Genomic DNA, 15,595 nt, shown 5'->3' on the forward strand with positions numbered 1-15,595 from the left:
GCACACACCCATGCATAGGGGGGCGGAGGGAGCGGGAGTGTGTGTATATATATGAGGCGGGAGACTGAAGGAGCGCGTCTGCATCCTTCAGTGCATCGCAGCGGTTGACTACGCCACATCCCAGGAGAAATGTCTCTCATCGCGAGTTATGGCTGGGGGTCTATGGCCGGGTCCACCCGCGGGGGGGGGATGTCGCGGTTGTCTCACCAGAGCGGGAGTGTGTACGGCGGTGCGGGGGGCCACGGTACTCGCGTATCCACTTCCGTGGGCAAGCTGAGCTCCGCGGGTGGTGGTGGTGGCGGCTTCAGCTTCGGCGCCCTGGGTGGAGGTGGAGGTGGAGGTGGAGGAGGAGGCGCTGCCTTCTCCCTGGAGTCCGCACTCGAAGGATCTTCCTTGCCCATGAATGAGAAGCAGGCCATGCAGGGCCTGAACGACCGCCTGGCCCGCTACCTGGAGCGTGTGCGCACCCTGGAGGCTGCCAACGCCAAGCTGGAGGAACAGATCCGATCTTGGGGACTCTCCCGCACCAAGGTCACCACTCAGGACATGAGCGCCCAGCGCCTCGTTATCAGAGACCTCCGTAGTCAGGTACAATATGCTGGCCAGGCAAAAGGGTCAATAAAAAAGAGCAATCAGTAAAACACAACCGGGTATGAGTGCGTCAAGTTTCAAAACACGCTGTAATCAGCACACACACTTATTACACACACTTAATAATAGCTTCTATGTAGAATGCGCCACCATGAGAGCTCACTGCAGCATGTTGAAGTAGAGTATATGTTCAGAATGTTTTACATGCTTTTTTGGGTGTGGCAATTAATTAATAATTATGAATATTTTCGAATTCTCTGAAAGTAAATGCAGAATCAAATGCAGGGAACAATTTGTGTAGTAAAGTATCTTTGGAAAAAGGGTTTTCTATTTTATTCACTTTTAACATCTTTGACATTAAGAATTGTAGGTTGACATAATGCAGTATGCTTCAGTTATATGATCATTTAGTTATACTGGCCACACTTTTGTCTTGATTATGGTTCTTGCTTTTTTGCTTAGTTTTGCCAAATTTGTATATAATGCCAATGGATCATTAGTCGCATAACAAAAAAATCTATGCTCATTCATAGCAGATATTCTTAATCGACAGATCTCTTCTCCCTTCTTACTGAAGCCCATACATTGTGATATGTATTGAATTATTAAAACATTACAGAAAACGTTAATACAGTTTTTCCACTTCCAATTTAAAGATTCTGGCTGCTGCTGCTGTAAACCTTGAAATAAATCTTCAGATTGACAACGTCAAACTGGCTGCAGATGACTTCAAAATCAAGTGAGTGTTTTTCATCTTGGATGGAAATATTGTTACACATTAAGGACTCACTGTGAGTGAAAATGTATGTGTAGTTGAGCACATTAATTGATGCTTTTCACTCTGAAATAGCACTCAACAAGCATAAGTAAATCATTTACAATGTGTGAACTGTGTCTAATATACAACAAGGGTGTGAACACAAGTCAAGCATATGCTCACATTCAAACATGACTCATCTAATTGACTAACAGGAAACATGGATGTCAGAAGATACACACCTTTCCCAACCTATTTTACAGAGGAAGATGGCAGCTAAACAGTCAACAAGTGTTTACATTAAGTATTGGTTTATGTAATACCTTATTGAAGTAAGAATACCCAATCAGCAATTGCTTAAATTTTTAAATACCATTGGTTTTGTAGGCCTTGGTAAAACATTTTATTTATTAAAAACTTGGTGAGTAAATGCCAAATATTTTGTGCTAATTCATTACTCATTTATTATTCATGCAAATACGTTTCTTCACATCAATTCATTTAACCATGTTACTCACAAAGGTCTACTAACACATCATTTGTGGATTGTGTTGTTAACACTAAGTATTAGTAATGCTTTAATTAACTGGCAAATGTTTTTCATCACTAAGACATCATTCATCTGCTAGTGAAGCCTCTTAAGTGCCCATTTAAAATCAGTACCTTATTCTCTGCTTATGACTCCAATCATAATAGGATCATGTTACGTTTGATACACTTTCATTGATGGTGGAAGGTTTTGATGTGTGCACAGGTACGAGAATGAGCTGAGTATCCGACAATGCGTGGAGGCTGATATCGTTGGACTTAAGAAAATGATGAGTGAGCTGACCTTGGGAAAACGTGATGTGGAGCTACAGTTAGAGGGGGTGAAGGAAGAAATTGCTTATCTGACTAAAAATCACGAAGAGGTAAGTGAGCAATATAAAGACATTTTATTCTAGCTCTCATTGAAATGTCTGTAAACAAAAACAAATGAAGTTCAGCAAGGTCGTAATCAGCTGCTTGTATCATGTCCAATACCTCACTTTTTGTATTTAAGCTGTGAACGGTACTTTACTGCAGTGGTTCTCAACCCTTTTCCTAAAAAGCCAAAGATAATGCTGGATTACGCATATTTCTCACAATAAATGTGAAACTTTGCTTACGTGTACGTGCCTAGTATTATGCTTAAATGGTTAATGCCACGCCCAGTATGAATATGATATGCATGTAAATCAGCTTGTCACTTTAATTCATTGTCAAGAAAAGTGGAAAGGTCTGACCACAAAAAAAGAAGAGAAACCGGGGTGTGAAACAGAGGAAGATTATTGTTTCGGCTATATTGTTTACTGTGTACTTTGATATTGTACTTTGAGAGTAATGGGTCTGCAGGACATTTAACTGTTTTTCTCACATCCACCATCTTGGTTTCAAGACATACTGACACAAACTGTGTCCTTATTCTTTACAGGAGACCATGTCCTTCCAAGTCCAACTGGGCGGACAAGTGCAAGTGGAGGTGAATGCTGCCCCTGCAGTGGATCTCACCACGACCATAGATGATATCAGGGACCAGTATGAAACCCTGGTGGCCAAGAACCACAGAGACATCGAGGCCTGGTTCAAGAATAAGGTAGGCAGTCTTTATAAGACACCGGTCAATATCAGTCAATAATCAATTCTCCACATTGACACCCAGGGTTAGGTGCCATCCAAGTGTTTAAAATAAATCAAGACTGCTTTATATTTTTGTTACATACCCGATAATTGCCTTCCTGAAAAGAGAGCACTAAAAACTGCATACATTTTATCTTTAAAAAACGTATATATATATATATATGTATATATATATTTTTTTTTAAAGATAAAATGTATGCAGTTAAAACAGTTTTTAGTGCTCTCTTTTCAGGAAGGCACACACATGCAAGAAAATCCTTGGAAATGTATGTGACCTTCAAAGAGAATCTGCAATCCACCCATTGAGCTGTGCAGTCAATTCCCAATTTAATCCTGCTGTGAAATCCAGCTGTGCCAGCATGACCTGCTTGAAAATTGAGCTGGTCAAGTTGGTCATAAGCTGGTCTATCTGGGTATAAGCTGGCCTGAGCTGGTCACTGGTGAACCAGCTACCACCTGTTTCAAAACATAGCTTGAGCTGGTCAAACCATGTCAAGCTGGGCAGCTGGTCTGAACTGGTCAACCAGCTGTCAGCTGTTTCAACACCTAGCTTGAGTTATTTTTTTTCAGCAGGGTCCCTTTTTTAGGAACACCTGGTACATTAAACCCTTGATTTCTTGGTGTCACCCTGGTTGATTTGACATGTTCTCTCTTTGTGTTTTTCAGTCAGAAGCAGTGCAACAGGAAATACAGGTCACCACTGAAGTCCTCCAGACCAGCAATGTGGAACTAAGGGACAGCCAGAGCAGCATGCGCACCCTGGAGCTCGAGTTGCAGGCCTTACTCTCTATGGTAATTACCCGGACAACAAAATTTGAATGGTCAGAATATATAATATGAATATAATCAACCATCCAAAGAGGGTATCTCAAACATTACATTACATTATTGGCATTTGGCAGAAAACTTAAACATAAAACTTTATCAACTCAGTATCAGTTGTATCTCTAAATTGAGGCTGTGACTAATATTTATTGTTGTGATGCACTTTTTCCCAATTGAGAGAAGCAAAAATGACCACCTGGGATATTCCCTAATGCTCTAACCATGGCCTTTGCAGAAGGCATCCCTGGAGGGAACCCTGGCGGAAACAGAGGCCCGACACGGCGCCCAGATGTTCAGCCTGCAGGCCTCGGTGACAGGGCTGGAACAGCAGCTGGTGCAGCTGAAGGCCAACATAGAAAACAACAGCTATAAGTATGAGGAGCTGCTACAGATCAAGATGCGGTTGGAAATGGAGATCGCAGAGTACAGGAGGCTTCTGGAGGGCGGGGACATAGGGTGAGGTGAACTGTATGGCTCAATTTCTCAATGATAAATTTGTAGAAAGATATTTCTCTGTATGCTAGAATATGCACAAGGTGGTCTTCACAAAACTGATTTTACCAAAAATAGTTATGCTGAACTTTGCCAATAACATGAAGGGACTGTATACAGACAATGAATATAATAGCACCATGATACATAACTCCTTGTGAATGTTCACAATTCAGAACCATCTCACTATTGCTGCTAGCTTCTTAAACAAACATCTAAACTAAATCAGGGTTAAGGGCCTTAGTCTAGGACTAAATCATTCATTTTTTAAGAGTTCAGTTGTATTTGCATGTGTGGCACATGTTTAACAACACCAGAAGTCCAGCTAATTAGGAGAAAAATCTAAATAGCGGCAGTGTACAGAGCGGGACTGACAAGATAACACAGAATGTTGCTAAACATAACACTATTTGTGTCATTGTTCAATGAAAAGATCACATTGGTACAAACAGGTGTGGCTGCAAGTAGACAGGCTGCTGACAACTACATCCTCAGAATATGTAATGTCTACTAAACATATTGCTTTATATTCATATGTGATGTGCTCCCAAATGCAGACTGTGAGTATACTACATTTAGAGACACTTTTTGCCAATTTAACAACTTTCTCATCCAGTGTACTCAATTTACATATGCAATAGCAAGTAAGCTGTTTTAGACATGGTCCATTTGTTTTTAAAATATTATTCTTGAGGTGCATTCTACTGAGTGCACAGCAGGTGTCACTATAGCCATCAATTTGCAATTTAGGATTATCAGGCTTTGCTGTACCTGTCAAAATGAATATTGATGTAAATAGCATGGATTGAATGACTAGATGAAGTTTGAACTCTTTGCTTCTGCCCTCCTAAGCAGAGAATGACAAAACTCTCCAGATATTTCACAGTTATACTGATCCTGAGAAACAATACCTGGAATAAGCACTTTTAAAAACTGAATTAAGCAAATCTTCCTGTATAACTGTTGTCCACATTCTCAAGACAATGATGGACATTGTATTGTTTTTGCATGAGGACAGCATATGACAATTGTATGTGTTATCATTGATTAAGCTGAAGTGTACAGTATGTTATGCAGAAGTGTATCTTATGGGCAAGGTTTCATTGACAAAAGCCAGCACTATTAAAGCACTACTAAAGGCTATTACATTTCAAGAAAGTGAATTGCATTTCTATTAATTGAATTACTTGTCAAATAACTACAAGATAAAATCAAATGTAATTGAACAATAGTGGATTAAAAAGTTGTTTTAATTGGCACTGCACAATTATGAAAATGCAAGGGGGGGGAAGCGTTTGTGGGGAAAAAAAACTCAATTTCATGAGGCAGGGGCAGTAATCCAGTACAGCCTCTAGGTGTCACTCTGTTCAAATATAATTTGACCACCTTCAGGTTAAGCCTGATTCAATGAATACAACAGGAATAATCATTTCAGTGGTCAAAGAAAAGCATTCCTATATGACTGGAACAAGTCAAGTTTAAAAAGTGATCTTTTTGATCAGAATGTGAATATTATCCTAAAATTCACTGTTTTTCTTGCATTTATCAGGTATACCTCTGAGAGCAGTGTTGTGGTGGAAAGCTCTGGCATCGGGATGTTAAACTCTGGGGTCGGGATGTTAAACACTGGTGTCAGTATGTCAAGCTCTGGTGTCAGTATGTCAAGCTCTGCTGTCGGTATGTCTTTTTCCACATAATTCTTATTTGTATTTTATGTATTTATTTTATTAACTCTAATTAAAATGGAAACATAAAAACATAAATGAAGGACATTCACAAAATTGAATGTACTGATTAACAGTGTGACTAATGCATTGTGAACTATTTTTAAAAGGCAATGTCCTACTTGATTGAAGAGAGAAAAAAAACCCAATTAGCACAAACTTCTGGTTACGAAATGCAGAAATGATTTGCATCTAGTAGCCATATATAACTAGAACTTTAAATTACAAAGCGCTGCCCCAGGGGAATCATTTTGCATCAGGGGAAGAGGAGAGGAAAAGTAACTCAGCCTGGTGGTAAAATGTACATTAATCTGTGATTTGCTACTATAGAAAACAAGGCTATATTGACCTCTTCATTCTGCAAGAAAAACAAATGCATTCAGTGATTTATCTCAAGGTGATCTCTGTAACAGTATTCTGGTGTTAGTTCATACTTCCTCAAAGATTATGGGGGAAGCATATGGTGAGATTAAACAAATGCTCAATCTCACAGGTTCAATTAAACATTTCTTATGAAATGCTTCAAAGATTGGTCATGCATAATGATGAAACTATGAAGAGAATCAATATTATAAAATATTTAATATTGACTCAGATATGAAAAGTCATATGCAAAATATTTGTTTAAAAATGTGTCTGAAACCAGAAAACCCATGAAGTTCTAAGTACACTTTTACAGTCTTTCATTGTTGGAGATGTGTCTTATGATACAAAAACATTTGTTATAATGTGATATAATGTGTATAACTTGTTTTGATCTTGCAGGACTGGATACAAAACTTGAACCCATTGAAACAGCTGAAGAGGCCTCGTCCTCAGTAACAATCACTAAGAAGGTGGTCACTGTGGTGGAGGAGCTGGTTGATGGAGTGGTGGTAAGTTCCAGTTCCTCAACCAGCAACACCGTCATCGCTGATTCAGATGCCCCAGGCCAATGCATCGTGGAGGGAGAAGAAGTGAGTATCTCTCCAGTACCAGAGTAACCCATCACCCACATCCTGGAGAGAGCCCATCTATACATTACCACCTGGATTTACTAAATAAAATTTGGAAAGTTCAGCTATGAACAATATTCGCGTTATGATTTTCTTTCTTCACATACCTGCCATGTTAAAATTATTGACTGGGAAAACAACCAAAAATAATTGCATTACTGTATTTTGTCCAGACCTAAGGACAAATGTTGATAAGTCCAACCTTAGTCTCAATTCAGAAGTTTATGAAGCAACTGGATCCACTTATTCCCACATTGAACGAGAAGATGTTTTAGTTTGCGTTCATCTTGAGAGTACATTAATCATGAAATACTCAATATCTCTAGGCCAATATCATCCAGGGCTCTCCTGGACTTCTGCATTGCCTCAATAAATGTCCATAAGGTGTATGATAACTATGATAACACCTGATGCTAAATGTGTTACATTTGCATACTGAGTTGTCATACCTTGCCATTGGCATTTTACACTCCAAGACTCATACTGTATGCTGAAATCAAATCAGATTTTGCCACTTCAGCTGCTGAGCACTATTAACCAGAAGCATGTCAAAGATGTCCAACTCTAGCTATCATGCATTTCCTTTGGGCCTGTATGTCTGATGCACACAGCAAGACAAATGTTCCTGCAGCTCAGAGGAGACCGATGCATTCTCTTGTACCAGTGACAGCTCCATCGAATTTCGTTTCACACAGATAAACAAAATGCTCACAAATCCATCCCATTTCTAGCCTTCAATCATCCTATCGGTTGCATTTCGGGGGAAAAAAGGAAACCCATGTGCGTTGTTAGCAAAGATGACTTTTAAATGAAATTGAAAAGGCAAAACAGCCTTTTATACAGCGTCTGTGTAAGTGAAGACAGCATCTTGGGAAACAGAGCGAATGAAAGAATCCTGGGATTTATCCCTTTGAAAGGGGAAGAAATCCCAGCCAAACATACTGTGATGATCTACCTGGGGCCCCGCTTCACCGACTTGTGCTGTTTCAGTGCAAACAATGCCTCTTAAAAAAAGAAAATGATGCCTGAACCAATCGAATGCAAATTCTGCAGTTTATATACGCATGTATATATACTATGTGAAAGTACGTCTTTGTTGTGGTTACCAGTCAGTCTTCTGAGATAAGTATAGATATAGCGGGCTCCAGAAATATTGGCACGCTTGATAAAAATTATGAAAAAAAGCTGTAAGTAATAATCAACACAGAATCTATATGTTATGTTCAAACATATGGTAAAACTACCTAATTTTATTTCAATAGATTTCCTCTCACGTATCAATGTTTTTTATTCAGTAATCCATTTTTTTCTAGTCTAGTCAACTGTACGTCGCTCTGGATAAGAGCGTCTGCCAAATGCCATTAATGTAATGTAATGTAATGAGCACAACCCTTACTAAGCACACTAAACAAAACCAAGCATCTGGAGTTTGCCAAACATCATTGGTATTATGACTGGAAGAGAGTGCTATGGTTAGATGAGACCAACATTCTTGCTGCCACACTTTTGGTGGCAGAAAAGGAATGTATACAAGGAGAAGGGCCTCATACCTACCGTCAAATATCGTGGTGGGTCATTGATGTTTTAGAGATATTTTCAGCAAGTGTTCCAGTGGCACTATTTGAGATCAATGGCATAATTCATTCAGCAAAGTACCAGAAAATATTGGCAAAAATGTTTAGTCTCCACAAGAAAGCTGTGACTTGGTCATAGGTAGTTTGTCCTGCTGTACAATGAATCCAAACATACCTCAAAATCCACATAGAAATGATTAAGTGAAAACAACATCCATGTTCTGCAATCTCAGTCTCCAGACTTAAATCCCATCAAGAACCTGTGGTCTGAACTGAAGAGGGGGGTCCATCTGGACAAATCCAAGGATATCAATGATTCTGAAAGGTTCTGCACGGAGGAATGGTCAAAAATCCCTCCAAATGTGTTCTTATCAAACATTATAGGAAAACACCCATGGGTGTCATCTTTGCCAGGGGTCTTTACTTTATGCATGTTGGAAAATAAAGGTAATGTCAATAACTATTATTTTTTTAGTTAACAGTATTACAGTATCCATCCATCCATCCATTATCCATTATCTTAACCCGCTTATCCTGAACAGGGTCACAAGGGGGCTGGAGCCTATCCCAGCATACATTGGGCGAAAGGCAGGAATACACCCTGGACAGGTCGCCAGTCCATCGCAGGGCACACACACCGTTCACTCACACACTCATACACTTTAGACTCTCCAATCAGCCTAACCTGCATGTCTTTGGACTGTGGGAGGAAACCGGAGTACCCGGCAGAAACCCACGCAGACACGGGGAGAACATGCAAACTCCGCACAGAGAGGCCCCGGCCGACGGGGATTCGAACCCAGGACCTCCTTGCTGTGAGGCGGCAGTGCTACCCACTGCACCATCCGTGCCGCCTGTATTACAGTATGTTTGCATATTTATGAATAATTCTGGAGCCCACTGCATGTGGCTCCTATTGGATGGTACAAAAATATATTTACTCTAAGATCTAATTGAAAATTTAAACTGGAATCACAGTTACACAGTGACATTTGACCACTCATTCACTCTCACTTCAGCATTCACATACATCTCCCTTTAAACAGTTAAGTTCACTTGACACCATTCACCGCTAGATGGTGTCAGGGATGAAAGAGTGCCATCTGCTAGTTATTCAGAAACTTCCATTCTTGATTAATTGGTTGTGGATACTGGATGTTTCTCTCAAGAACCATCAGTTACTAAAGCTGCACATTTATGTGATTTTTACTTAATTTTTTATTTTCTGACTTGACAAGAGATACTTTCTCATCCAGTTTATTAAAAGACTAAGAGGCAGTATTAAAGGCTGGATGAGAAGGCAGTCTTCTTCATTATCACTGGACTATAGTTATTTGTTCTTACCCTATGTATTCACATAAGAGGTCACACTACTCCAACATATGAAATACCTGTGATCTGATTTTATTTTCCAATTGCATTGATCTCGAACTCAAAATGTTCCCTGTCTTCTGAAGGATATGTATGGGCCCACAATTAGTTCATATGCTGAAAACACTTTGATGGAATGTGTCATTTTGTGATACGGTGATAGCAATGTATCCTCAGTCAATGGCTGTACGTTGCAGTTGAAAAACCAATTACACCTTTGTAACTACTAAAGAATGATTCATTGGGTTACATATAAGCTACGCTGAACTTTACTAACTCAGTGTTTATTGGATGAAATTTCCATCTCTTTCCAATACATTTCATTATTTCTGTTATTAGATTAACAAAACACAGTTGCAACAAAAATACCATTTTTTAATCATTTTTATTTTTTTATTTTTTTATGGAAAGTGCATATCCATACATCCAAGTTATTGTACAAACATACACGCCAATTTATTGTATTATGGTTTCAGATTATTAGCAACTATGGCATTTGGTGTGGGGATGTTTTTAAGCAAAGGACTAGTATTACCACTTAGGTTTCTGGGCCTGAGGTATGAAGAGCTTATCCCAAACCTCCACTTTCATGATGGCTCGGCCCATGGGGGACATGGTGGCTTTGACATCCAGATCTGTGCCTATATAGTTGATGCCTGACCCATTGGCCTCTGCCCTGACAAAGCCGCTCTCATCATTGTAGTACATCTCCTTGAACAATGACTCATCACAATTCCGGCCCTTGCCGAAGATGCCCACAGCAAACCAGTTCATATACAGGTTGTAGTCATATGGGACAGAGAACATCATGCACAGTGTCTCTGGTTTTGTGCTCCCAGTCCTCTCCATGAGGTCGTAGGTCAAGACACCAACACTGCCTTGGGCTTGGCCAGATGTCTTGCTGAAGGAGCACACTTCGGTCTTCAGTGGGCGTACTGTGGGCTGGGGAGGGTTGAAGGTGACTCCACTGTCTAGATAAACCCTGAAGAAAACAGATGCATACCCACTCAAGTGATCAAAAGCATTTTTATAATAGCAATTGGGGTTTCATCTAAGCCTGTGGAGGAGTGCAGAATGACTCCCAATGGACTTACTTGGGGTTAGCCAGGCAGAAGTCTTTGGTGAGGTTTTTGATCTCAATGGTGATATTTCTCCTGCTGCTCATGTTGGCCTCCGCTGATTCAGACATCTTTGCAAGCTTGACTAGAGTATATGCTCTACACTGGGAATACAAAGGTGGAACCAAGATTTTTAAAAGGAAGTTCCAAGTGAACATATTTTGTCGTGAAAGGTTGGTTAAAAGTCAGTTAAACACTGGGGTGTCTCGGTGGCGCAGCCAGTAGAGCACTGACCGCATGCTCATTGCGAGCCGCGACGTCAGCGGTTCGAATCCGACTGTCTGACATTTGTCGCATGTCTTCCCCTCTCTCTCGCTCCCATTCTTCCTGTCTCTCTATACTGTATACTGTCCAATAAAGCTGAAAAAGGCCTAAAAAATATCTTTAAAACAGTCAGTTAAACACTGCCTAGATGTTCAGAATGAAACCCCAGCTACATTTGGTTGAAAGGTTTTCCACCCAGCTAGGACATAGGTAGCCTACAACTGGGTAAAACCTAAGCTGTATAGGGGGTAGCCTAATCCGTTTATGTCAAAACGTCTCTCAGCCTAGATTTCCACCCTTCTAGATGTCTAGATTCTGGCTTTTGCTCACTGGGTATAGACAGCCCTGTAAATGCACTTTGTGTAAAATTGCCTACTGTACCAAAGCAAATTCAACATACATAAAAAAATTTATCTAGATAAATTTATTAGAATTTATCTAATACGAGATAGAATGATCAATTAATCATTAAATTGATATGCCACCATTAAGGTATTCAAATGAACAAAAAAGATATTGACCTAATAAAAACTTTAAGAAAAATAACATGAAAAGTTTTACCCAATACTTTAACCTACTGGTGAGCTACCTATTGGTCACACCCTGTTTATTTCAGACTCTCTCATAGTGACTCTATCGCTATACAGTATATTCACAATCTGCCCATAAACACTATTGCTTTAGATTTTTTTCATTTTTTAAAGCTCACTTCTTTGTGTAGTGAGAGATACAATTGTGTGCAATGCACTGGGTTTGTGTCTAACTTCAGCATAAGAAACCCTCACACTGGATGAAAAAGAAGTTACACATAAGTTACAGATCATTAAAAATGCATACAAATGTCCAAACAATAATAATAATTTTACAGAGCATTTATATCAACAATCAGATTACTTTTTAACTGAACTGATGAAGGTTTTGCAGGATATGTGAAAGCAGGTTAACTTGCATTATCAGCGAGGAACTTACCTACAGCACAACCAAAAGGCATTAAGTCAGGCACAACCTGGCAAGTCTGTCAGTCAGCTTGCTTATCAGGGATGGGACAAACTTTACCACCCACAAGATTCCTCCCCTTGTTCCTCTCTCAAAAAAACACACCTTCTTCATGCACCCCGCCTCGAAAAACAGTTTGAGAATAAGGTGTGGTCACATCATTTTTAAGCTCTGTTTTTTCCTATACAGTACCTTTCTGAAAATTTGAATTCAGCAGTCGTTACACCTGTATCTGTGGGTTGGGGTTCATTGCTCAACCACAAAGGTGTCCTATAACAGATGTGAGTCATCGGATAATCTAATGCAGAGGCTTTTTCAGGCTCCGTCTTTGTACCCACATTGCAAAGTATGCTCGGCATGTGTTCGCTATCTCAAGATCAGTTAAGGTGTTCAAATGTTCAATGTTCAAATTTTATGAAATTAAATGAGTTTCAGCACAATTCTGGTTTGGTTTGTTGTCTTTTGCTTTAACTGTCTGTTATATTGTCAGTGCCTGCATGTCCACACTTTCAGCAGTTAGGACATCACTGAGTCCATCTCTCAGATTATAATTGAATGCACAAATTTTATTGTAGAGGAATAGCTAAGTTAACGGCTTAAAGCAATATCAGCAATATCAGCTTAGCTATTCCTCTACAATAAAATTTTCTTAAAGCAATATCATCATCCAATTGTTGAAAGGAACAAGCCTTCTGTATGCCGCTGTCATTTCACTGAGATGGGTGTGGTTCTAGATCTATAATGCAATTGTAATGATTTTTTATTGGTGATTCAAATTCCAGGAATAAACCACATCTTGAAAAATAAAAATACGTTTATTGAACAGGATTTTGTATATCTTAGCAAGATGAATAAAAGTTAAATGTAACTAACCCACATTATTTGCAGTTGTGTTCTTCTTTGAGAAGGACATGTTTCTATTCATTGTGTTGCCTTATGACCAGGCATCCTTTGCAAAGAGGTGTTGTAGAAAAAAAACAGACCGTATAAAGAAATCACATGTAAAGAAACACATTTCATTTTTAGTTTTATTTATTGAAAGTACATTAACATAAATTCAAATGAGACATGCCATAAAATGTGATTGTTTTGACCTCACTTTTTATTAATGTAGATTCTTGATTCTTATCTTGAGTATACTCTCGGAGGCATTATCTACCTCTATTTGACCAAATATATTGATTTTAAGTCCTCATCTCACTACCCTGCCATTTTATTGTTACAGATAATTTTTCACTGGAATTTTCTTACTATGGCAAGTTAATTCCTCCTATTTATAGAAGCTATCTATCTATCAAACACCTCCAGCTTAATGATGGCCCTGCCCACATTTGACATGCTGGCCCTCAGTTCTGCTACTCGCCCCTTGTATTGCACCCCAGAACCATTGGCCTCACTGCGGGCAAAATTGGTCATGTTTTCTTCGTTGTACATATGCTTGTAGAGATCCTTATTACACGCACGTGTGTGCTCAAAAATCCCCACCCCAATCCAGTTCTTGTAGATGTTGTAGTCAAAGGGGACCGAGAACATGATAGCAATAAGCTCATTGCAGTGGCGCGCCTGCATGTCAAAGAGCTCATAGGTCAGGACCCCCACGCTTCCTGAGGCACTGTCTTCTTTCTTGGTGAAGGAGCAAACCTCAATCTGGTTGGTGCACACAGTGGGCTGAGGTGGATTGAAGCTGAAGCCACTGTCCATGTACACCCTGCACGGAGAGGTCAATACAGTATCATTGAGACTGCAAATTGCACAGCTATTCTTGTGTTAGGAATGATAACTCAAGCTGTTCTGATGCCAAAAGGCTCCATGCTTGGACCAATGTGAAAGCATTAACAACACGCGCTTTTAAGAGCCACTGAATACTTGTCCTATGGGTTCAAACCAAATCCTCATTGCCTCGAGCAGAAAATCAAGTTTTAGTTAGTACAAATGAATGAGTGCAATGTAAATTAAGCTACAAAAGTTATTTCAGGGAACAGTTCTGGGGTCTTACTTTGGGTTGACCAAACATAATTTACTGCTGAGATTGCTGATTTCAATGGTGCAGTTTCGGTTGGTGGTCAGGTTTGAAGCAAATTCCTCTGCGGTCTCAGGCATATTGACTTGTCTGGAGGTTGGTGGGCGTTTGTCTGTGAAATACAGGAGAAGGAACTGTAAAACTGTAAAACTGTAAAATCAGTACAGCATGTGAATATCTCCTCAATAAAAATGAGGGGAAAGCCAGTTGAAACACAAGCATTGTTTGTCTTGCTACATAAATGCTACATTCAGTTCATGAGTTGCACTCTGACTGACAAGCAATTAGATTATTGCGAAATTACTTTTGAAGAAATTGTTGAATACCCAAGAATCTAATTCTTGTAAACCCTTCAAAATGAAAGCAGTACTTAGAGCAGGTAATTTATCATATTATTCTGTACAATAAGCCGCTGAAGAAAATAGAAGGAGAAATTACTTAATTGTCACTCCTTAACGATACAAATCATGAAATACGATCCAGAACTGTACATACATCATGTAAAGCATAACCCACTTCTGTTAAAGTACATAGACTGCATTGGAGAAATTAAAATGGGAGGCAGAAAACCACCTACCTTGCCTGTGCTTCTGTACTTCAGAGAGCTGTCAGTCCTCTGATACCTTTTTCCGTAAGAAAGGTGGAAGAGCGAGGTGAAACATGCACCACTGTCACTCCCATTCAGCCAGTTTAGGTGTGGCCATAACTTTCTAGATATATCACGGAAATTATAAAACCATGTTTGCGCCTTTTGTATTTCAGGTGTGCACAGACTTAATCTGCAGATGAAGAATGGTGTCACTTATTTGTTTTTTTGGTGTGTGTATAATCTTTGCTGCATGTGAGTGTTGCAAATAAGCTATATAGGAACATTTTCCAGAAATAGATCACAGCAAGGTAGATCAAGTCAGATTGTATATATTTCCATTGAGTACTCTGGGTTTTTACACCAGTCTACTGTTACAGTAAAACAAATATACACCAGGTGACACACAATATAATGACAACATTTAGCCAAAACTTTACTTGTTTTTATATTGAATTTACCTCCATGAAAATGTAAAGATTGGAAATCACCCTTTGGTGAATTGCTACTCCAACAGGGCTTAAAGTAGAACCATTTAGTTTCAAGGAGTTTCCTCAGTTTAACTAGGCACCCATTTTGGCATACACCTCCACTTTAAGGATTGCCTTGCCCACATTTGACAT

General features: G+C 39.5%; 3 protein-coding genes across 4 annotated transcripts; 1 reads left to right on the forward strand and 2 right to left on the reverse strand.

The window, feature by feature from the left end:
* The first annotated feature begins 147 nt into the window (after positions 1-147).
* On the forward strand, positions 148-7,033 carry LOC133121527 (keratin, type I cytoskeletal 13-like). The gene is made up of 8 exons (XM_061230754.1): positions 148-588; positions 1,248-1,330; positions 2,103-2,259; positions 2,802-2,963; positions 3,674-3,799; positions 4,068-4,288; positions 5,874-6,001; positions 6,814-7,033. Exons 1-8 carry the CDS (start codon positions 163-165, stop codon positions 7,029-7,031), a joined length of 1,521 nt encoding a protein of 506 aa, XP_061086738.1. The 5' UTR covers positions 148-162; the 3' UTR covers positions 7,032-7,033.
* A 3,321-nt stretch (positions 7,034-10,354) lies between these two features.
* apnl (actinoporin-like protein) lies at positions 10,355-12,496 on the reverse strand. 2 transcript variants are annotated; one of them, XM_061232501.1, is made up of 3 exons: positions 12,340-12,496; positions 11,083-11,210; positions 10,355-10,970 (listed from the first exon to the last, which is right to left on the reverse strand). In XM_061232501.1, the coding sequence occupies exons 2-3, from the start codon at positions 11,175-11,177 to the stop codon at positions 10,520-10,522; spliced, it is 546 nt and encodes a 181-aa protein (XP_061088485.1). In that variant the 5' UTR covers positions 11,178-11,210; positions 12,340-12,496; the 3' UTR covers positions 10,355-10,519. The 2 variants fall into 2 exon arrangements, with proteins under 2 accessions (XP_061088485.1, XP_061088484.1); XM_061232500.1 differs by having other exon boundaries at positions 12,344-12,426.
* An 884-nt stretch (positions 12,497-13,380) lies between these two features.
* LOC133122562 (DELTA-sagatoxin-Srs1a-like) lies at positions 13,381-15,072 on the reverse strand. The gene is made up of 3 exons (XM_061232596.1): positions 14,964-15,072; positions 14,363-14,498; positions 13,381-14,074 (listed from the first exon to the last, which is right to left on the reverse strand). Exons 2-3 carry the CDS (start codon positions 14,464-14,466, stop codon positions 13,654-13,656), a joined length of 525 nt encoding a protein of 174 aa, XP_061088580.1. The 5' UTR covers positions 14,467-14,498; positions 14,964-15,072; the 3' UTR covers positions 13,381-13,653.
* Positions 15,073-15,595: the final 523 nt, after the last annotated feature.

The sequence above is a fragment of the Conger conger genome, chromosome 2 (assembly GCF_963514075.1).
Source record: "Conger conger chromosome 2, fConCon1.1, whole genome shotgun sequence".
Taxonomy (NCBI): domain Eukaryota; kingdom Metazoa; phylum Chordata; class Actinopteri; order Anguilliformes; family Congridae; genus Conger; species Conger conger.

Coding starts and splice junctions, on each gene's coding strand:
- LOC133121527 (XM_061230754.1), top strand. CDS start 163: ATGGCCGGGTCCACCCGCGGGGGGGGGATGTCGCGGTTGTCTCACCAG. Junction 1,331..2,102: donor GCAGATGACTTCAAAATCAA/GTGAGTGTTTTT, acceptor ATGTGTGCACAG/GTACGAGAATGAGCTGAGTA. Junction 6,002..6,813: donor TATGTCAAGCTCTGCTGTCG/GTATGTCTTTTT, acceptor TTGATCTTGCAG/GACTGGATACAAAACTTGAA.
- apnl (XM_061232500.1), bottom strand. Junction 10,971..11,082: donor TTCTGCCTGGCTAACCCCAA/GTAAGTCCATTG, acceptor TGTTTTCTTCAG/GGTTTATCTAGACAGTGGAG.
- LOC133122562 (XM_061232596.1), bottom strand. CDS start 14,466: ATGCCTGAGACCGCAGAGGAATTTGCTTCAAACCTGACCACCAACCGA. Junction 14,075..14,362: donor TTATGTTTGGTCAACCCAAA/GTAAGACCCCAG, acceptor CTCTCCGTGCAG/GGTGTACATGGACAGTGGCT.